Raw genomic sequence first — 22,469 nt, 5'->3', positions numbered from 1 at the left:
ATCCCCGGACTGCGGAATTCCGACCCAGTTTCCCGCCGGCTGTTGCCTCGGCCGCCCCGCAGCGAGTCGGAGCCGTTTGGGCCCGTGCCCTGGGAGGCCGTGGGGTAACACCTCAGCCGCGGCTCCCAGGCGCAGTAAAGAGTAACTTCAGCCTCGCAAACCGCCGGGGTCCAAGGGCCCGGCCGTTCCCCGGGTCTCAGGCGCCCGGGAGCCCGCGCCGGCTGCGGTTTGCGGGGGGGGCTGGTCAGAGCGGGCCGGGGCAGGTCAGAGCCAGCGGCGGCGGCCGGGGTTTGCGGGGGGGCTGGTCAGAGCCAGCGGCTGTTGGGGTTTGCGGGGGGGGGCTGGTCACAGCGGGCCGGGGCTGGTCAGAGCCAGCGGCGGCGGCCGGGGTTTGCGGGGGGGGGCTGGTCAGAGCCAGCAGCGGCGGCCGGGGGCGCTTAGTTCCCGCCCGCGTCAGGGCTCAGCCCCCCCCCCCCGGGCATGAGCGCGCGCCCCGCCCGCCGCCCGGCCGCGCTCTGGGGCGCTCGGGGCCGCCATGTCGGGCGCCCACCCGTCGCGGACGAAGGGGTCGGTCCGGGCCGAGTCCCTGGTGCCCGCCCTGATCCCGCGGAGCAACCTGCTCGGCGCCCTGGAGGAGAAGCGGCGGCTGCAGCTCAAGGTCCGGGCGGGAGGGGGCGGGGGGGGGGGTTGAGGAATGCGGTGGGGGGGTCGGGCAGTTGGGTGTGGGGGGGTGGAGGCTGGGAGGAGGGGGCGAGGGGGGATTGAGGAATGGGGTGGGGGGTCGGGCAATGTGGGGGGGTGGAGGCTGGGGGGAGGGGGCGAGGGGGGATTGAGGAATGGGGTCGGGCAATGTGGGGGGGTGGAGGCTGGGGGGAGGGGGCGAGGGGGGATTGAGGAATGGGGTCGGGCAATGTGGGGGGGTGGAGGCTGGGGGGAGGGGGCGAAGGGGGATTGAGGAATGGGGTCGGGCAATGTGGGGGGGTGGAGGCTGGGGGGAGGGGGCGAAGGGGGATTGAGGAATGGGGTGGGGGGTCGGGCAATGTGGGGGGGTGGAGGCTGGGGGAGGGGGCGAAGGGGGATTGAGGAATGGGGTGGGGGGGTCGGGCAATGTGGGGGGGTGGAGGCTGGGGGAGGGGGCGAGGGGGGATTGAGGAATGGGGTGGGGGGGTCGGGCAATTGGGTGTGGGGGGGTGGAGGCTGGGGGGAGGGGGCGAGGGGGGATTGAGGAATGGGTTGGTGGGGTCGGGCAATTGGGTGTGGGGGGGTGGAGGCTGGGGGGAGGGGGCGAGAGGGGATTGAGGAATGGGGTGGGGGGGGTCGGGCAATGTGTGGGTGTGGGGGGGTGGAGGCTGGGGGGAGGGGGCATGAGGGGGGATTGAGGAATGGGGTGGGGGGTGGAGGCTGGGGGAGGGAGGGGGAGAGAGGTGGGCAGTTGGAGGAGGGGAGGGGGTGAGAGGTGGGGGGCTGGAGTAGATTGGGGAGTGCGTGGGTGGGTGGGTACAGGAGGCTGGGGGAGGGGGTAGTTGGAGGAGGGGCGGGTGGTAGTTTGGGCAATGTGGGGGGAGTGGAGGAGGGGGTGAGAGGTGGAGGAGGCTGGGGAGAGGGGAAGAAGGGAGGGGTGGGTGGTGGTAGAGGAGACCGGGGGCTGTCCTCCAGCTTCTGCTGTTTTTGTCAGAGGAAGCAGGCCAGCTGTCGCCCCAGAGGCAGTGGCCTGTCCCTGCACCGCCCTCCCCACTAGAGCCCCATCGCTGCATGGGGCCCATAGACCATCTTACACTCTCAGGCCCACGGTTCTCTCCTCTCTCCCCCCACACCCTCTTCGCTGGAGCCTGTCGGCTGGCACCACTCCCAGCCAGGCCCTTGACTCCCTGCTGCCTGGTACAGAAACAAGGCCCAGCTTATTTCTAACTCACTCCTCCATGGTGCCTGTGAGCCTTAGTGGGGGCTGGAGTCACCGCTTTGGGTCTCCGAGTGGGGACCAGGATGTTTTGTAGAGAGATGATAGATTGATAAATTCATGCACCAGCTATTGGTAGGTCTCTTTCTTTGCAATGCCATTTTGTTCCCACAGACAGAGCTTTCTGAAACTGAATAATTTAGCCAAATGGGAGAAAGAAAGAGCCTGATTCTCTCCATTTTATGACCTTGTGCAGTCATTTACCCCTATGCAAGACAATGTACAATGCTACCAGGCCAGACTAGCAGTGGATTGCACCCATCTTGTGCAGAGATAAATAACTGCATGAGGGCTCCTAGGTAGGATGGTAATACAAATAAGTTGCAAAACAGTGGAGAATCAGCCCCTAAAGAGTCTGGATTCCTTTCTGGTCCCACCTCTTCCCCACCTTTGCAGTGTGACCTTGGACATGTTACTTCTTTCCTTTCTTTCCCTTCTTTACAATTTTCAGAGTAACAGCCGTGTTAGTCTGTATTCGTAAAAAGAAAAAAGAAAAGGAGTACTTGTGGCACCTTAGAGACTAACCAGTTTATTTGAGCATGAGCTTTCGTGAGCTACAGCTCACTTCATCGGATGCATAGCATATCGTGGAAACTGCAGAAGACATTATATACACACAGAGACCATGAAACAAAACTTCCTCCCACCCCACTGTCCTGCTGCTAACAGCTTATCTAAAGTGATCATCAAGTGATCATCAAGGAAGGCCATTTCCAGCACAAATCAAGGTTTTCTCACTCTTCCCCCCCCCCCCCCCCCACACACAGACACACATACAAACTCACTCTCCTGCTGGTAATAGCCCATCCCTCTTTGAAACCTCTCTTTATAATGCGCATGATAATCAAGGTGGGTCATTTCCAGCACTAATCCAGGTTTTCTCACCCCCCCCCCACACACCCCCCCTCCAAAAACCACACACACAAACTCACTCTCCTGCTGGCAATAGTTCATCTTACAATGTGCACAGCAATAATCCAAGTTTAACCAGAACGTCTTGGGGGGGGGGGGGGGGGGGTTTGTAGGAAAAAAACAAGGGGAGATAGGCTACCTTGCATAATGACTTAGCCACTCCCAGTCTCTATTCAAGCCCAAATTAATAGTATCCAATTTGCAAATGAATTTACAATGTAGTTGTTAGGTTAACTTCATCGAGGCTTAGGAAGTGCTCAAATACTTGAGTAGTACACAGTTAAAAGTGATCAGTGCCAGTGAATAACAGCTTTTAGGTAAACGTGTCTGGTTTTCTTTCCTGGCTAGAAGTTCCTGCTGCACAGGTTATTTTTTGTTGCCAAGCTATCAGAAAGAGCAGACAGGCGAGAGGTTACAGGTACAATAATATCTTTTCATCAATCTGCCTTTTGACTGTTTAACTTGTAAGATACTTGCCCTGGGGATGCAGACTCTGGTAGGTGAGGAGTAGCAGAAATTTCAGGGCTACACAGCAGAAACAGCTGCTCTCCTGGGTTCTATATAGCTCATTTAAAAAGTGAGGTTTCAGAGTAGCAGCCATGTTTGTCTGTATGTGCAACCCCCCCCCCCCAAAAACAGGAGTACTTGTGGCACCTTAGAGACTAACAAATTTATTAGAGCATAAGCTTTCGTGGGCTACAGCCCACTTCATCCATGCATTGAATGGAACATATAGTAAGAAGATAGATATATATACACATACGGAGAAGGTGGAATTTGCCATACAATTGTAAGAGGCCACATGTTAAGTATTCTCACACCTTCTTGTCAACTGTCTAAATGTGCCATCTTATCACTACAAAAGTTTTTTATCTCCTGCTGATAATAGCTCATCTTAATTAATTAGCCTCTTAGCCCTGGTCTACAGTAGGAGTTGAGGTCGAATTTAGCAGCATTAAATTGATTTAACCCTGCACCCATCCACACGACGAAGTCCTTTTTTTCGACTTAAAGGGCTCTTAAAATCGATTTCCTTACTCCACACCCAACAAGGGGATTAGCACTGAAATCGGCCTTGCCGGGTCAAATTTGGGGTACTGTGGATGCAATTAGATGGTATTGGCCTCCGGGAGCTATCCCAGAGTGCTCCGTTGTGACTGCTCTGGACAGCACTCTGAACTCAGATGCACTGGCCAGGTAGACAGGAAAAGGCCCGCGAACTTTTGAATTTCATTTCCTGTTTGGCCAGCGTGGCAAGCTGCAGGTGAGTGCAGAGCTCATCAGCAGAGGTGACCATGCAGAGCTCATCAGCAGAGGTGACCATGATGGAGTCCCAGAATCGCAAAAGAGCTCCAGCATGGACCGAACGGGAGGTACGGGATCTGATTGCTGTATGGGGAGAGGAATCCGTGCTATCAGAACTCTGTTCCAGTTTTCGAAATGCCAAAACATTTGTCAAAATCTCCCAGGGCATGAAGGACAGAGGCCATAACAGGGACCCGAAGCAGTGCCGCTTGAAACTTAAGGAGCTGAGGCAAGCCTACCCGAAAACCAGAGAGGCAAATGGCCGCTCCGGGTCAGAGCCCCAAACATGCTGCTTCTATGATGAGCTGCATGCCATTTTAGGGGGTTCAGCCACCACTACCCCAACCGTGTTGTTTGACTCCTTCAGTGGAGATGGAGGCAACACGGAAGCAGGTTTTGGGGACTAGGAAGATAGCTTACAGCAAGCAAGCGGAGAAACCGGTTTTCCCGACAGCCAGGAACTGTTTTTCATCCTGGACCTGGAGCCAGTACCCCCCAAACCCACCCAAGGCTGCGCCCCGGACCCGCCAGGCGGAAAAGGGACCTCTGGTGAGTGTACCTTTTTAAATACTATACATGGTTTAAAAGCAAGCGTGTTTAATGATTAATTTGCCCTGGCATTTGCAGCTCTCCTGGATGTACTCCCAATGCCTTTGCAAAAGGTTTCTGGGGAGGGCAGCCTTATTCTGTCCACCATGGTAGGACACTTTACCACTCCAGGACAGTAACACGTACTCGGGAATCATTGTACAACAAAGCATTGCAGTGTATGTTTGCTGGCGTTCAGACAACATCCGTTCTTTATCTCTCTGTGTTATCCTCAGGAGAGTGATATCATTCATGGTCACCTGGTTGAAATAGGGTGCTTTTCTTAAGGGGATATTCAGAGGTGCCCTTTCCTGTTGGGCTGTTTGCCTGTGGCTGAACAGAAATGTTCTCCGCTGTTAGCCATGGGGAGGGGGGTGGGGCTAGGCAAAATGCGACCTTGTAACGAAAGCACATGTGCTATGTATGTAATGTTAACAGCAAGTTTTACTGTGAAAGAGTGTACCCATTGTTCTATAAAATGTGTCTTTTTAAATACCACTGTCCCTTTTTTTTCCTCCACCAGCTGCATGTGTTTCAAGGATCACAGAATCTTCTCCTTCCCAGAGGCTAGTGAAGATTAGAAGGCGAAAAAAACACATTTGCGATGAAATGTTCTCTGAGCTCATGCTGCCCCCCCTTACTGACACTCCATCTATCTTTTACATCTTTGGCTAGCAGCAGACGGTGCAGTAGGACTACTAGCCATCCTCATCTCCTGCCTGCTCGCCATAAGATGGTACAATAGGACTACCGGTAGTCCTAAAGAGGATGACCTAGTCGAGTCACTCCTAATTTAGTCCCTGCACCCATGTCTGCCCAGGCGCTCCTGACCGACCTTCCCAAGGCTGCCAGGAGCACCTCGGACACGATGACAGTGGTTATCAGGCCTATTGCACTGTCTGCTGCCACAAGGCAATGGGTTGCTGCTGCTGTGTAGCAATGCAGTACCACATCTGCCAGCACCCAGGAGACGTACGGTGACAGTGAGCTGAGCGGGCTCCATGCTTGCCGTGGTATGGCGTCTGCACAGGTAACTCAGGAAAAAAGGCGCAAAACGATTGTCTGCCGTTGCTTTCACGGAGGGAGGGCCTGACGACATGTACCCAGAACCACCCACGACAATGTTTTTTGCCCCATCAGGCATTGGGATCTCAACCCAGAATTCCAATGGGCGGCGAAGACTGCAGAAACTGTGGGATAGCTACCCACAGTGCAACACTCCGGAAGTCGACGCTAGCCTCGGTACTGTGATAGCGCTCCGCCAAGTTAATGCACTTAGAGCATTTTGTGTGGGGACACACAATCGACTATATAAAAACGATTTCTAAAAAAACAACTTCTATAAATTCAACCTAATTTCGTAGTGTAGACATACCCTCACTGTTTGGCAAATTCCACCTTCTCCGTATGTGTATGTGTATATATATATATATCTTCTTACTATATGTTCCATTCAGTGCATCCAATGAAGTGAGCTGTAGCTCACGAAAGCTTATGCTCTAATAAATTTGTTAGTCTTTAAGGTGCCACAAGTACTCCTGTTTTTTTTTTAAAGTGAGGATAGAGTTCCCAATACAGCTTTAATGACAACTTAAATAACGACCACTTCAGACCTGGCATGGGGAGAATACACCAGTCTCTTTGGCTCCTATAATAAAGCTAAACTGCCTTTAAGGTAAGTCCAGATATATTGCTGATCCTGAAAGGAATTAATTATATGATCACCACGACCAGGTTTATTCACTGCTGAAGTAATTAGAGGCTGGTAGAACAAAGCTTGCTGTACAAATACATTTCTCGTTCATGCCATTATAAACCATAAATTCTTCTGCATACCTATCCCCTAACACCTAGAGCAAACCTGTGCTATCAGGTAAAAGACGCACTTTTAAAGTGCTGCTGCCTGTTTCCCACCCTCCCAGCCCTTTCTTCCTAAGTCCACAAAGCTCTCGGGGCCATGTCTGTTGTTGTCAGCCACACACCAGCGTCATGGCTGAAGAGGACCTGAATCCATTGTTTTCACAGCTTCATCATCAACAACGAAAAGATGAGCACCGTGACCTCACTTTATTTTGAAGACAATGGAACTAAGTATTGTGAATTAAGCAGCACCGCTTGGATTTAAATCCAATGCATCATGTATGCAGAGGGGGCAGGGATGGCTGCAGTATATGTTAAAGATAGCAGCCTTTCAACAAACCCCCCCCCCTTTTTTTTTTGGTATGACAAGTGATAAATACAAACAGTTTTAAAAAAAAACAAACCCTCAACACACCAATTACTTCATAACCCCAACTGGAGAAGAAGTGTGTGAAAGTAGTTGACATTTCTTTCTGCTATCACACCATGGTACTGGTTTCGGTGATTCATTACATCATTTCTTCTCTACCTTTACAGTACCTTTACAGTGATTTTTCAGTTATACACCAGAGGGAGCTGGCTTTGTCCTCAAAGAGATCAGACTTGGCATGAACTCAAATAAAATATGGAAAGTAGCAGTTACTGTGATGCATTCACAGTGGTGTAACAGTTGAAGATTTATGCTGCTATGGTCAGGGACAGCCCCTAGATGTCAGCCTGATCACCCTCTTGAGCAGAAGCTTCTGTGAGCTACAGCTCACTTCTAATTCCATACCTAGCTTTTTATTTTTTCCCCCCTTTCTTTCAATTTTTTTTGTTAAGCATCCGTCCAAAGCTGTAGCCACTACACAGTTATAGCAAATGTTTCATACAAAGGGTAAGTAACCTACAGATAATGGACTGGCAATAAAGCAGTAGTCTATTTAAAGGGTGGGAGTACAGATGAACCTACCATTTGGTTAGATACTAATGCAATAAAAAGTTATCATTTGTCAAAAGTCCTTGCTTAGTACTAAATACTGGAGCAAATGAGAGCACAGCTATCAATAAGCAACCCTGAAGGGAACGGGGAGATCTTTATTTTCAGAGCAGGAGACTGATTCTATGACGTACATTCAATTATGACTGTTTCTGTTAAACCAAATGATTAGTGTATGTCTGTTGAATACCTTGATGAATGAGGATGCAGTAGTTATTGGTGCCTTTATCAAACAGCTACACATTTAGCTGCAACAGCGAGAGGCAAGGATTCTTATCCATGTGGATTTGTAAAACTCCCACAGAGTTATTTCTAAAGCATTCCCAACCTGTATGGCCTTTGGGTGCTGCACAGTTAAAAAAAACAACCACAACAACAAAGACAGAGCTAAGCATTCAATGCAGCAATTGTTAGGGGAAATTCTGGGCACTCTTTGCTACATGCCTCAGCTAATACACCAAGTACAACAGTTTTAGGTGAACCATGTTAAGATTAAGCCTATTGCTGAAATGTTATATTAATTATATTAGCCACTAATCAATCTGATTAGCTGGCCCCAATTTTACTGAATATGATACTTGAGCAAAGCCATTTTCAAAAAATCTAGGAGTCTTTTGCCTATAGGAAGAGAATAGACTCCCAAGCCAATGACTATTTTTAATGTTTCTTCTTAGATTTAAAGAGTCAGCTCACTCACCGCATTCTTGATGGCCTCTGACATTATGACTATAGCATAGGGTGAGGTGAAATGCTAGTTTTCTGAAGTTGTACACTGTATTCCCACATGACAGCCAATCCTGTGTTTTTTAAATAAGGTTACCATGAAAGACTGTTTCAGAACATACTAAAATACCACCTTGGAGAACCAGTCTCAGGTCTACTTCTCCTCTATCCCAGCTCCATTCTTCATATACTAGAGGTAGGTTAAGTAAATCTCCTTGGGTAATACATTCTATAAGCTTGTGGGCCTCCCACAGTGAAAGCTGTATCCTTGATTCTTGTGCAAACACCCTGGGTGCTATCTGTCCAACCATCCCTGTCAACCCTAGCTGATGTAGTGAATGTAGTGCAAGGCAGGCTCTAAGGGTCTAGTTCATTTAAGGCTTTAAAGAAAAGGACTAGAACCTTAAAATTAGGGCGGTCAAGCAATTAAAATAATCGTGATTAACTGCATGATTAAAAAAATTAATTGGATCATACTGTTAATAGAATGCCATTTATTTATTTTATTACAAATATTTGCACTGTAAAAATGATAAAAGAAATCATATTTTCAGTTCACCTCATACAAGAACTGTAATGCAATCTCTTTATCGTGAAAGTGCAGCTTACAAATGTAGATTTTTTTTTTTTGTTACAGAACTGCATTCAAAAATAAAACTGTAAAACTTTCAAGCCTTAAATTTTGACTGAACTCCTTGGGGGAGAATAGTATGTCCCCTGCTCTGTTTTACCCGCATTCGGCCATATATTTCATGTTATAGCAGTCTCCGGTGAGGACCCAGCATATACTGTTCATTTTAAGAACACTTTCACTGCAGATTTGACAAAACACAAGGTACCGATATGAGATTTCTAAAGATAGCTACACCACTCGACTCAAGGTTTAAGAATCTGAAGTGCCTTCCAAAATCTGAGAGATGATGTGTGGAGAATGCTTTCAGAAATCTTAAAAGAGCAACACTCTGATGTGGAAACTACAGAACCCGAACCACCAAAAAAAGAAAATCAACCTTCTGCTGGTGGCATCTGCCTCAGATGATGAAAGTGAACATGCATGAGCCTGCACTGCTTTGGATTGTTATTGAGCAGAACCCATCATCAGCATGATCACATATCCTCTGGCATGGTGGTTGAAGATGACGGGACATATGAATCTTGAGCGCGTCTGGCATGTAAATATCTTGTGACGCCGGCTACAACAGTGCCATGCAAATGTCTGTTCTCACTGTCAGGTGACATTGTAAACAAGAAGCGGGCAGCATTATCTCCTGAAAATATAAACAAACTTGTCTGAGTGACTGCCTGAACAAGAAGTAGGACTGAATGGATTTGTAGGCTCTAAAGTTTTACATTTTTATTTTTAATGCAGTTTTTTTGGTATATAATTCTACATTTGTAAGTTCAACTTTCATGATCGATATTGCATTAACAGTACTTGTATATGGTGAACTTAAAAATATTTTTACAGTGCAAATATTTGTAAAAAAAATAAATATAAAGTGAGCACTGTACACTTGGTGTTCTGTGTTGTAATTGAAATCAATATATTTGAGAATGTAGAAAACATCCAAAAATATGTAATAAATTTCAGTTGGTATTCTATTGTTTAACAGGGTGATTAAAACTTCAATTAATCGTGTGAGTTAACTGTGATGAATCTACAGCCCTACTGGTGGGGTTAGTGACTGAGAATCAGTTGTCTCTAGGACTGTCCATGTTGTTCCAATCTATTCAAGTAATGCCCCCAATTTGCAATTCTGAGTGAAGAAGACGGGACAACATTCTCTGTAGAGTCCATCAGTACCAGAGGGAATAGTGCCCCCCAGCTCTGGCTGAGCACTTGAACTTTGCAGTGTTCCCACCTCAGCATCTGTGATCCAGCTTGGAAGCTCATCATACACCAATACCATCTGATCAGTTATTTTTATATTCAGTTGTTTTTTACGCTGAACCTTTGTAACAACCCCACTTTTTCCTTTGCAGTCCTCCAGCGGCACATTATATCATATCCTCCAAGCTCTAGCTTCTCTCCAGAAGCAAGGCTCCAGGTAAGTGTTTCAGAAGAGCTCAAAGAAACCTGCTCTTGTGGAAGTAACTTTTAATGCAGGAATGACAATGAATTTGTTAGGGTTAAAATGAGCATTCAGTATAATTATTAGAGAGAAATAGCTTAGTATTTCCCCCTGCTGAACACTGAGAGACCATGGGGTGGGTTACGTTTTAATTTTAGTGTGAAAAATATTTTCCTCATTTAGATTTATCATCTGTATTTATCCTTCCTTGTTCTTCAGGTGCCATATGCCTCTTTCTTTTGAAAGGAGGAATGGCTCTTTTCCTCCTCTTCAGTATCCCATACAAAACTGGATAGGTGGGAATGAGTACTAAGAAAGTTGGCAAACTCCTCCATTGAAATTTCTCTGTTTTCCTTGGACTTCAGTTGTTTGCAGTTCTCCTGCCCTCTGAGATCCAATGCCTAGCATTTAATTTGGCTGTACAGTTTCCGAATTGTGCTTTGAACAAGAACAGGTATGACATTGTGTGCTCCACTAGCCACTGGGTGGCAATTAGCTCCGCCTAGTTCAGCACCCCCTTTCTTCTCTTCCCTTGTTGCAGCTCTCCTCCCACTCAGAGTTGCAGCATGCTGCTTCGTGACTCAGCCCTCTGCCCAGCTCACTGTTTTTCCCTCTTCAGGGGGGTCTTTCAAAGCCTTTTGCCACCAACAGTTGTCATGCAATCCTCACACCCACTGCCCTAACTGGGTCACTCCTGCATTGACTCAGGCAGCCTTCCAATTCACTGCCCCAGGCTGTGCCACTCTGCAGCAGATGGCAGAGGGACCCAGGCTTGCCCTCTGCCCTGGGTTCGAGTCTAGGACCCTCAACAAGCAATCAAGGTGTGTGTCTATATCAACTTTACTGCTCTCACCCACCATGCATCTTCTCCCCCTTCCTTCTCCCTTCCTGCAGGCTTCCTCGCTGCTGCTCCCCGCACTGTTGCTGCCCTCCTGGGTTTATGAAAGCCCTGCATGTTCCCTCAATCTTGAGCCTCCTTCTAATTAACTTCCTCCACACAGCCTAAATATCCCCAATTCACAGCTTAATTGGGTGATTGAGCCCACCTGGCCTAATTCAGCTCTTGCAGTGGCAGCTTGGAGAGTACACCCCAGCACAAGATGCAGTAAAGGAGACACTGTAAACATGCTGAAAATATCTCAGGCATTTGCTTTCATTTTGTAATTGACTGCTGTCCTAGTCAAACTCATCAGATGTATAAACTTTTACCAATCAAAACCACACATTTATAATATATAAATATAAAACCACACCCCACAATATATAATTACTATTCAAGATAAGAGCCTTAAGATGTGGTCAGATAAGGAGACCATATCAATAGTTAGATCCAAAATAGAACTAGGTGATCGCTAATATAGGCAGGAAGTTTTAAAAAAAAAAATGTTGTTAAAAATAGCAATGGTCCATATGATGCAAGTAATCAAACATTGCCAGTTTATGAAATACACCATGTCTGGTCAGAAACCTTTTATGTGTACAGAAGAATGATGGAATTCAGACTACAGCTAACTTTCTTCACTTAGTGCTTTGTTACAGGAAATTAAGATTTTAGTGGTGTCACATAACATCCCAACCAGGCTCTTCCTGCAGTGGTATGTCACAATGGTGATACTGCCTGTGACATACCTGGAAGATGTGACACAATCAGAGTCTACAGAAGAGGTGGTCACTGAATGTCTTACACTCCTCCTCAAACTGGGAACATACCTTTCAAAGACTTTTAAGGTGAAACTTACATTAAAATAGAATGTTCAAGTTACTATTCTAAATTAACCTTTTTTCAAAACTATATGAGTTTACTAATGCAAATAAGTCCTGGTTTAGTCTCATCTTGCTGTGCATCGACCTGCCTTTCTCCTTGGACTCTAGAATGGTGTAGTGAGAGGAATGAAGAAAACACTTGGCTTTTATTTCAAACCTCGGTCTTCCAAACTACACCGGCTTGTGCAGCCACTGGTTACACCTTTTCAGTCTATCACTGACTGCATTAACAAGCTGAAAACCATACAAATTTCATTCTTGAACCTCATGGGCTAAGCTACCCTCTAAATTCTGGTTACCCAGCTCAGCCTGATCCATTGTTCCGAGCAGAGCAAGAACACCACTTGTAAATAGGGAAGATAAATCAGATATGCTTCCTTTAGCACATTCCCTTCGTTGGGGGATAGGAATGCCCTGGGTGTATTTAACGAATTTGTAACATAAAAGTCTAACTGCGCTGAAGTACTATAATTTTATTTCACACATAGGTGAGCAGTAAGGGACTCGGTGACAATCTACACACCCTTGTTCCAGAACTTCTAATCCCAGCAGAAACAATTAACTACTTGTGCAAGGCAAAAGAATTTATGAGTCCAGAAGCATTTCTGAAAATGTATAACAATCCTTTACAGCCTGCCATGGCTTCAGGTACTTCTGCAGTTTTACAAGGCAATTGGTTGGGATGAATTGTTTAGAGGGCAGATAGTACAAAACGTGAACCCTATGGAACCAAACTTCTAGCTCACATAATGGTGAATTTATGGGAAAGTAGAGGGATGCTAACAGGTAGAGGAACCTGGAGAATTACTGTAATTGAGTGTACCTATTAACAAGAGATTCCTTCCCTGTTAAGAACTCTTCTAAACAAATGTTGCCTTTTAAAGTTATTCCATGAAGTCACCACCTCCTCTGAAAATATTTAATATTGTCCTTTCACAAGTACAGTAATGAGCTTTTCATTCCAGCTGCAGCATGTGATTGTGTGCCTGAGGGGCAAAAGGTTCGAATCTTGACCTGATGCTTAGTCTTACTGGTAACACCATCTCCTCCCCTTTTAGGGGCTCAATAGGAGTGGGCATTTAATGCTTTTGATTAGACCCTCCAACTGTGCATATTGAAGGGGGGGGGGGGGGAAGAGAAGAGTGCAAAACTCAGTCTTAGAGGAAAAATCAGAAGGTGGTTTCACAAGAACTGTTGCCCATTTTGTTCATCACAGTGACACGGGTCCCTGCAATTGTCACTATGTTGCTTATAGCTCTGCCCCTCCCAATCCGGCCAGGAAAGGTGGCTAGGAATGCAAGCTGCTTTCCTGAAAGGCTGCTCAAGACCTTTTCTGCTCTGTGAGGGGAGCAGTCAGGCTAAGTAGATGGGGGAAAGCCTTACTCCAGAACCTATATTAGAATAAGCTTGTTTTCAATGTGGGAGACAAAGCCATTCTGAAATACACCACTCCTATCCCCCTACAGTATGAGAGGGCTGTAGGACTGAAGTGTAATCCACAAGGCCTATAAGAGGTAGCATGTTCCCCCAATTAACCCGAAGGGCTAGTCTGATATTTTGACTAATAGGAGCTAGTTTGAGTTGCAGGATGTAAGGGTTAAAGAAATCACTTTCAGCTGTTTGTATGAATATTGGCTCAATTCCATTTCAATGATTAAGGCTTTCATCTTTTCTTCCTCACAGAAACTGTGTGGCCTACCCCATGTCACTTGTATCCATGATACACTAAACTAAAGTACTTCCTTCTTAGCATTATGTCATGTTTTCATTATTTACAAAACACGCTTCAAGGCCCCCTTGAATTCTACGTGTAACAGTGAACAAGCTACCATGAATGCTGGATCCACTTATCTTTTAGAGACCATGCACTTTTAACCTGACATTCTTCCTGGAGACCAGTGGAAGTATGAAGGAGCAGCTTCTATGCAGTAGGAGAGGGTCAGGAAAAGGGCTTCAGTGTAAGTCATGTGTTATCTGCCATATGAAATGTGAATAAATAGACTTTCAAGGACAGGGTGAAACTATGGAATGTGACAATCACTGTGCATGAGTTATACCAAAAAATTCAGAGGCAGGGTCAAATAGGGGTAGTGCATGAGCTTGTATACAAAAGAATACAAATTAGGACTATCATACAAGTATGATTAAAGGTCTAGAAAACAACCTAGATAATACTTTGCCCTGCCTATGAGTGCAGGAGACTAGACGGTCCCTCTTGAGGTCCCTTCCAGTCCTAGGATTCTCTCTCTCTTGCATAGTCTATGAAAGATAGATCAGTTGAGCACTCAGCCATACTTTGTGGTGGAATAATTAACAGGCACCAGGTCTCAGATGTAGCCACTTTAAAGAGTAGCAGTTAAAGCTCAGCACTGAAGTCCTATTGTGTTTTCAGTGGATCACAAAAATGCATGGAGAAGTTAGTTATATTTGGATACGGGAATAAATAGGCCTTCAAACAACAAAAGACAGAATCCTTTAATTTTATAAATGCTCACTCAACTGATGAATCCAAACAGATGTTCAAAATTCAGCCAATTTAAATGAAAGCATAAACATTTCCACAGTTTCACATAAAAAGCAGGTATAGTTAATACAAATAACTATGACATACAGATAATGGTCAGTACTTAAAGTAGCAATAAAATGGTTAAAGATACAGTAAGTTTCTTTCTATGATATGACAGTCCTTCAAGGCACTGGAATACATCCACAGTTTTGACAGGTGACTGATAACCAGCAGTCACCACCAGCACTCTGGCATTTTTTGGTTCATACTTTAACAAAAACAAAAGTCTGCAGCAAGTCAGTGAGGGAAAGTCTCTTGCAAGGCATCTCCTTTTTAATATAATGTCTAAGAACTAGGAACAAAAGTAACAGTGACATTAAGTAGGTTATTTCCATACATGCACTTTAAATAGTAACTGATGCACTGCTTTTTATTCTTTTGGGATTTCTGCTAATGCCATCTGTATTAGCAGCAGTTAAGCGTCCTATGTAAATTTCCACAGTAATCAACTCTTCCCATCTAGGATTTTTGAAACCACTGTCAAGACACAGATCATTAAACTTCTTCTGTATGGTTAGATTGCCTTACATGTAAGTAGAGCCTTCATACAGTTCCACCATATCTTCAAAAAAAGCTTTTCACTGTTAGGTCTTGATTTGCTACTTTTCCATGAGGACAGAAAGGTTTTTTTAAAAGTTTTGGAGCATGTGTTTTCTTTTACAGAGCAGTGCTTTCTGTATCATTGTCAACATTAAGCATGAGATGGTTGTGCAATTCCTTGCTTGCTGACTCTGTAGGAAACTCTGAAGAGAGGCTACTAAGTGGTTCTTGAACATTGGAATTGGAGTCTACAAAAAAGCAGAAAAACATAAAATGTATAGTGTCTGGACAGTCATTAGATCTCAGATATATTTCCTTATAAACAAAGGGAAAGGAACAGATCCAGGTAGGACAACAGCTTAACAGAGGTTTTGCAAGTTCAGGGCCTGCATATGCACACAAGCCACTTCAGAAAAACTGAATGAAGTTTGGGTAGCTCCTCCCAGCCACCCCCATCGTCACCTGCCTGACAGAAACAAGCTAAAAAAGAACTGAACATTTCAATGTCAAATTACACTGCCTTGTAATATTCCCAGCTTCTGCTGTAGACACCCACTCTGGAGGAAACAAGAATGAATTTTGCATTCTATAAAGAGTATTATAGAAATACCTCCCCATGACTTGTGAAGTAACGAACATGTATGATATCCAGGGAAGGTGTCTATTACAGGCAGAAGGAGAAACTATTTAAAATCAACACTAATGGTCCCAAGAAAGGGTTGGGTTCAGCTTCTTTCCCCTTGCTGGTAGGGAACATCTCGTAGTTTGTCTTTGATCAATGACAGGGGAGAGTTTTGTTCTGGCCCTTTCTGGTAGAGGTATCTAGAAAGTGACAGAGGGGATCTCAATCTTGCAGTTCTGGTGGCTGTTAGGAACAGGACAGAAAACCAGAAAGAACAGCTAACCATTTAAATGAAAGCATTCACCTCAGTGTTTTGGAAAGTAGCCAAGTGTTCATAATATGCCACATACACTTCAGCTTCTCAAGACACAGATCAGTAATTTATTCCACTGGCTCGTGGAGAGGCAATTTAAACCCCCCTGAAGAGCTCAAAGATATCAAACACTAAGCCTCAATCAGAAACAATGGGTAAGTATTATTTGTTTTACAAATGCATAAATGGAAGATCTGGGCCCAGGGATTGTCAGTGGCAAAGGCAGAATTAGAATTTAGGAGCGTAACTCCTGCTCCTTCCCCACTTTAGCAACAAATTAAATTTATGTAAATCTTTGCTCAAGGGTGTTAGAAAAAAACGGCCTGGAAAATCCAGGTTACTGCAGTTCAGTGATATTGCTGTCTTTGTAGGTGGCACTGGAGTCCCGAAGGTCCTATGCTGATAGCTCTTTGCAGAACGCTTAATCAGGTCCTTACCACATGAAGTCATAAGATCCCATGGCCCTTTTTGTAATAGGATTCCAGTTTACATAACTTTCAGCTTACTTAAATTCACTGTGTAGATTCAACCAGTCAGTTGTGCATTTGCTTCTCTAATTTTTGTACTATGGTGTTGTGTGAAGAAAACAAAAGCATATACCATCCATAAAGTGGCTGAATTTCAGTGATAGGTGAAATTGTTCCTTTTTAATCCTTAATTCCAAAGCTCCTAAACTGTTAGGAATAAGAATAATAAAGGTACAATAAAAACTTTCCAGATTTTAGAACAAGCAGCATGGTAAACAAAGTTACATATTTTGGTGAACCACCACTAAAAAAAAATTAGATTTCTTCTTGTTTCAAGGGTGGACCAAACTAATTTTTGTTTAATACTGAAATAAAGAGATTACAATTTTAAGTACTTTTTAAAAAAAGTATTAAAGGAACTCCTACACAAGGTTCTTACACTGCCATCACCACAAGCATTACTTACTAGACTCAAATGTTAGTAAAGAGCTCTTTACGATCTTTTATTAGACCAACTTCTGTTGGTGAAAGAAGCTTGCAAGCTACACAGAGGTCTTCTTTCCCACACCTGAAGAGCTCTGTGTAGCTTGAAAACGTCTTTCAGCAGCAAAAGTTGGTTCAATATAAGATATTACCTAACCCATCTTGTCTCTCATATCCTAGAACCAATATGTTCACAACACTGCAAGTTACAATTAAAGACTTTCCAAATCCATCTCAGTATTTTATACCTTGTTCATCCCTGCAGTCTGATTTAAAAAAAAGTTTTTTAAAAATGGCAGTGGCCCTGGAAGCACTTACACACTTAGCACCTTACACTTTCTACAAATTTAGTACTATTGAATTTGCACTAGTAGTTTAGTATTCCAACAGCTTTTTTGCAGAATCATGTTAGACTGTGTCATAACCTCTAGGGGAAGGCATGGGACAGGAGAGCTCCCCATCACTACTTCATTGTGAAGGATGGACTAGAAGAGGGAGGGTGACCATTAATAGGAGGATGATGGGGTAAGATTTTTTTTTGCTACAGAGAAATAGTAAAAAGGCACAGCTTCTTCAAATACAACTCAGAATAGAGATAAAATCCATTCATGTTATGACTCCCAGTAAAATAGGACATGAGAAATTAGTGATGCAAAACATGAACTACATTCTAGTCTTGAATCCATTTAGTATTTGTTAAATTTAGGGCAAGCATAAAATAGAAGAGCCATTCTTTTTGCATGCTATATTACTCAGAATGCAAGCAAGCGGCGTTATGCTGACAGGTTAGTATTGGGCATTAGTGCACATTCAGTCATGAACTAGCAATGTCTTTGGCCAATCAAATGCCTTTTCCTTACCATTAAACTTTCCCATTTCAGTTCACATTGAATAATGCAGGTCAAACATCTAGATTGTTTAATAAAATTTTCAATTAGAATTTAGAGCTAATTACTTACAACCATAAACAAGATTTGAAGAGTTACTCAAATCTAAAGCATGACTAAGGAGTTGGTATAACAAACCCCTTGCAAGCTTTTCAGGGGTTACAGTTCAAATGTTAGACATTTATTGCTAATTTTAGTTCGGAGTTCCATAGTTTCAGCTTGTGAGAGTCTGATTTTCCCCGAGTATGCTATTTATTGTTAAGCATAAAGTTAAAAAAAAGACAGCCTATATACACGAATCAGTTACAAATATATAACAAAGGAGCCAATTCATGAAAACTACAGTAGCCCAGTGGTCTTTAAAATAAGTGCTTTTAAGGTGCACCTGTAATAAGAAGAAAAGGAGTACTTGTGGCTAAAGCTCACTTCATTGGATGCATTCAGCTTATGCTCAGATAAATTGGTTAGTCTCTAAGGTGCCACAAGTACTCCTTTTCTTTTTGCGAATACAGTCTAACATGGCTGTTACTCTGAAACCTGTAATAAGAGTAACTGCTCCATAGCTTTTAAGTAGTATGATGTCAAGTGTTAGGTTAAGGATGAAATTTTAGTCATAGTCTGTATGATTGTCTCTTTAGTCTCCAAACAGTGGATGAGCCTATCCCAGTGTGGCTTGCAAGGGGTGAACCTGAGCATTGAGATTCAGCCTTTTCTCCAAATTCCTTAGCTTCCAGGAGATTTCTTGGAATACTTTCTGAATATATGCATGGATGCATTTGTTAGATTTAATACAGAATCCAATAATATAAATACTCCTGCTTTTCCCTAGTCATGTAATAATGCCAGTAAAGTTCTTGTACTATTGCTTACATCAGCCACTCTATCTGGCTGGTTTGCTAAAGCTTGCTCACTATTACGTTACTTTAGTACTTGTGGCCTTAAACTTTTCCAGTCTGACACTGTACAAATGGCATCATTTGAGATACAGTTGGCAGTCAGTTCCTGGATACATTAAGAAAATATATGGACCAAATCAAACTATAAGAACACTTTAGTTCTGCTTTAAGTGGCTTCTTTTACTAAACAGATGGAATTCCCCAGCACAGACTTGCAGGAGTGTTGTATGTTACTGATATAGCCACACCTCTCAGCTGTGCAGATTGCTGTACTGTGTTGTGATTGCCTCATTTGAATAATCATTTCATGTTACAACAGATAAGTAAACTCCTGTATTCTGAATCGCTATTATCCAAAGGAGAGGGATTTGCTTAATTACATGGCTATTCCTAAATAACCCTACGGGACTGACCTAATAAAATTCAGTTTTTAGCTGTTTGCCAGCAACAAAGCCACTGCCTCAGATGAAGCAGGAAACTCCATGTATATGGAAAAATACACCAAAGCCCAAACAAGATAGTCAAACTGCAGAAGCCAACATTTGGAAAAGGAGGCTCAGCCCTTGCTCCCCCCCACTACATGTCAGCATGGCTCTTTATCCCCAGAATAACTCACTGTCAAGCATACTGCAAGAATCCCAGCCCCTCAGCACTATTTTCCCAATTCAATTTGGAAACAGAATTTTGCTGTTATTCTGGAGAGATTAATGTGGCTGACCTGTGAAGAAGGGAGGGGGAGTGAGATGGAAGAGGACAAAAGATTAAAGCCTTTTTTAAAGCTGTTCACTTCCAGCAATTTGACAGCCAGTTTAGTGGTAGTTTCATTTAGAAATTGCAATTACAATTAAGCTTCTCAGTATAATATTAATTTAAGTGCATTGTCCATAAATCCTGTAATAACCACATCCTGGGGTAATCAACACAGGTATGTGGCCTCTGTTTATTCAGCACACCATAATTTGTTGCCTCTAAGCCATTACATTAGGCAACTGTCAAGTTTCTAAACGACCTATTCTTTGGAGACTTGTAGCACCATTAAGGAGGCTAAGGACCTTACAGAATGTAAATACAAACATGCCAGAATGCAAAGAGATGCTGCCAGGAGCTTTTCTGCATTGGGGTTTAGTTCATGAACAGTGTGCGCTTTGTATGAGTAAGTTCCAAGCAGTTAAAATCCAAATAATCAAAATCCTAGTGTAAAAGCTGCATTAGAAACCAAATATCAGTGGCAAAGTTTTTTGTGCTAACTCCTAACTCTTCAGTTTGGCAAAAGTTAACCAAGGAGGGGAACAGACATTTTAAATGGGTCACTACATCACTTTAGACACCAGAAGTGGTAGTTCTGATAACTGCATTACATTAAGTGTTAATTATTTGCATGGTACACTTTAAGGAGGATTCTTTTCAAAAAAGCTTGCAAGTGACTATCAAAATGAAACATGGGTCCTAATGTCTGTTACAAACTGGACGGCATGTGTAATAATGAGCTATAGGGCAAACTGGACAAAAGCACACGTTTTAAAGCACATGAACAAAAGAAAGCTACAGATAAAAATGGCTGCGCAGGAGCATTTGTAGCTGTATTGCAGGGTTCTGATCAGTACAAACCTTAGTCGCAGTAACCTTCCCCACCTGTGAAGGCATCACAGGGTAGAGCTATTAGATAACAGAATACAGTTTGCATTCCAAACAAAATTAGTCTTTAATCTAGACAGCTGAAGTGTTATTGAAAAGGGGTTTAACCATTAAACACGCAGATTTAAAAGCATTAGTCTTTTATGTTCATTACCTTTCCTTTTTAAAGTGTCTAAAAAAGTCAGACTTAGCAGGAAGACATTTCAAAGGTGCTGCTTTTTGTGACTGTGATGGTCACATTTTTCTTCAAGATTTAAATTCATTATTGCCACCTATCATCTATAATATGCAGACTCTACTATTCCTGTGGGAGCCTGCAAATACCACCTTGTGCCCCATGAGGGTATGTCTACACTGCAGTCAGAGGTATTTGCAGCATGTCTAGACATACCCAAGTTAACTGTGATCTAACTAGCCTGAACAATAGCAGGGAAGCCACAGCAGCACAGACTAGCCACTTAAATAGATTCCCCGGGTCCCCAAACTGGCTTGTGTAGCCCATGCTGCTGCAGCTTCACTCCTATTGTTATTTGCATCTCTGACTGCAATGTAGACATACTTGGAGTAGCATGGGTAGGTTATGCTGGAATACAGAGATGCATATTTATACCAGGCCAAGGTGCTCAAAAACAATCAGCGATTTTGGGTGCCTAATTTGGAACATCTTAATGGGGGCCTGATTTTCACCCTCTGAAAAGTCCGGTCCATTAACATTGTGTTAGGGCTCACAAAGGCATTAGCCACTTCAGAAATCTTGACTTAGATGCTTAATGTGTTCTCCTTGGCTAGGCCTCCCCCCACTTCAAAATATTTGCCATTTCTGCAACTCGTGCCTACGTAATGGTAGCTGCCATGATGTGAAGAGCTTGGAAAAGCCATTTAAAGTTGAGTCCTGTAACAATGCTCTGCTGTCAAGGCCGGAAAACATATTCAGAAAGTAAATCACATTCATTTTTATAAGAACAAAAAGTCCTCTCCGTGGAAAGTGCTGGACAGTTCTCTGCAGAGACCTCGTAAACCATAATATGCAGGTCAAGCATTTTAACAGAATAAAACAAGTAATTTAATAACTTAACTGAGCTTGCCTTTCATATTTCACCAAAGAAGGTTCATCAATATATTTCAACTTGATGTTCACAGCAGTAGACAGTCCCCCAGCCCCAAAATATATTAACATGCTACAGCATACAAAGAATTCACTTACCAGTTATAATTTTGGAAGCAGTTTGAGTGGGATTTGTAAGAACACTGTCTCCAGATGAATGAGAAACAGGAGGATGAGGTGGTGGGGGAACATTAGGTCGGTTCCGGGGTTTTGGTACTGGCTTTGGTCTCGGTAATGTACCAGTCTGAGGAGGAGAATGAGATTGCGAAGTTTCTAGGGTAGACGACTGCAGTGGAAACAGTGTGGAGCTAGCATTTTGTTTTCCTAGAGGTGGCGTATCAGGTGGTGTTGGAGTCTGAGGAGGAGTACAAGATGGCTGTTCAGGTCCATGTTCCCCACTAGGTACAGCAGGTGGAGAAGATACCTGACTACTTAGTTTAGGCTGCAGAGGAGGAGTAGCCTGTGTTGGGGGCTGTGGAGGTGGGTGGTTAGGAGCCTGTATTGGGGAGAGGCTGCTGGAGTGTCTCCGAGGTGCAGAAACCTGGGAAGAGGTGGAACTCTGGACTGCCCCTGGGTTTGTAAGTTGACCGGGAGGAGAAGGACTTCTTGTGGGTGGTTTTGGAGAGGCAGAAGGTAGCTGAGCTGCTGCAATAGAACCATAGGTTCCTGGCTGCCCCGGTGGAGGTTTAGGAGGTGCTGGTGCAGGCTTTTTCACAGCTTTGAGAGACATTGATAAGAATATATTAGTTACTATGTACAGCTGGAATAAAACCTTGAAATAAGGGAATGAGTAAC

At 43.9% G+C, this 22,469-nt stretch overlaps 2 protein-coding genes across 4 annotated transcripts in view; one reads left to right on the top strand and one right to left on the bottom strand.

Moving 5' to 3' along the window:
• The first annotated feature begins 504 nt into the window (after positions 1-504).
• TEX47 (testis expressed 47) lies at positions 505-14,664 on the top strand. Its single transcript, XM_074965002.1, has 7 exons — positions 505-658; positions 3,218-3,287; positions 8,417-8,520; positions 10,308-10,372; positions 11,923-12,124; positions 12,649-12,808; positions 13,844-14,664. Exons 1-7 carry the CDS (start codon positions 536-538, stop codon positions 13,879-13,881), a joined length of 762 nt encoding a protein of 253 aa, XP_074821103.1. The 5' UTR covers positions 505-535; the 3' UTR covers positions 13,882-14,664.
• A 1-nt stretch (position 14,665) lies between these two features.
• ARHGAP17 (Rho GTPase activating protein 17) overlaps positions 14,666-22,469 on the bottom strand; it is a 69,499-nt gene continuing 61,695 nt past the window's right edge. For 2 of the 3 annotated variants that reach the window (XM_074964989.1, XM_074964990.1), the window contains 2 exons: positions 21,774-22,391; positions 14,667-15,514 (listed from right to left, as the gene is read on the bottom strand). In XM_074964989.1, the coding sequence (XP_074821090.1) occupies positions 15,384-15,514; positions 21,774-22,391 (749 nt within the window). In that variant the 3' untranslated portion in view covers positions 14,667-15,383. Of the gene's footprint in view, positions 15,515-21,773; positions 22,392-22,469 lie in introns of all 3 variants that reach the window. The other variant, XM_074964988.1, reaches the window with a different exon arrangement.

The sequence above is a fragment of the Natator depressus genome, chromosome 10, assembly GCF_965152275.1.
Source record: "Natator depressus isolate rNatDep1 chromosome 10, rNatDep2.hap1, whole genome shotgun sequence".
Taxonomy (NCBI): domain Eukaryota; kingdom Metazoa; phylum Chordata; order Testudines; family Cheloniidae; genus Natator; species Natator depressus.
This window is presented reverse-complemented; position numbering and strand designations above follow the sequence as displayed.

What these genes read in the sequence shown, in the direction of transcription:
- TEX47 (XM_074965002.1), top strand. Translation starts at nt 536, where the DNA reads ATGTCGGGCGCCCACCCGTCGCGGACGAAGGGGTCGGTCCGGGCCGAG. An exon ending in CCATTCTTCATATACTAGAG is followed by an intron (nt 8,521 to 10,307) that starts GTAGGTTAAGTA and finishes TTTCCTTTGCAG; the next exon opens with TCCTCCAGCGGCACATTATA. An exon ending in ACCTTTCAAAGACTTTTAAG is followed by an intron (nt 12,125 to 12,648) that starts GTGAAACTTACA and finishes TTTCACACATAG; the next exon opens with GTGAGCAGTAAGGGACTCGG.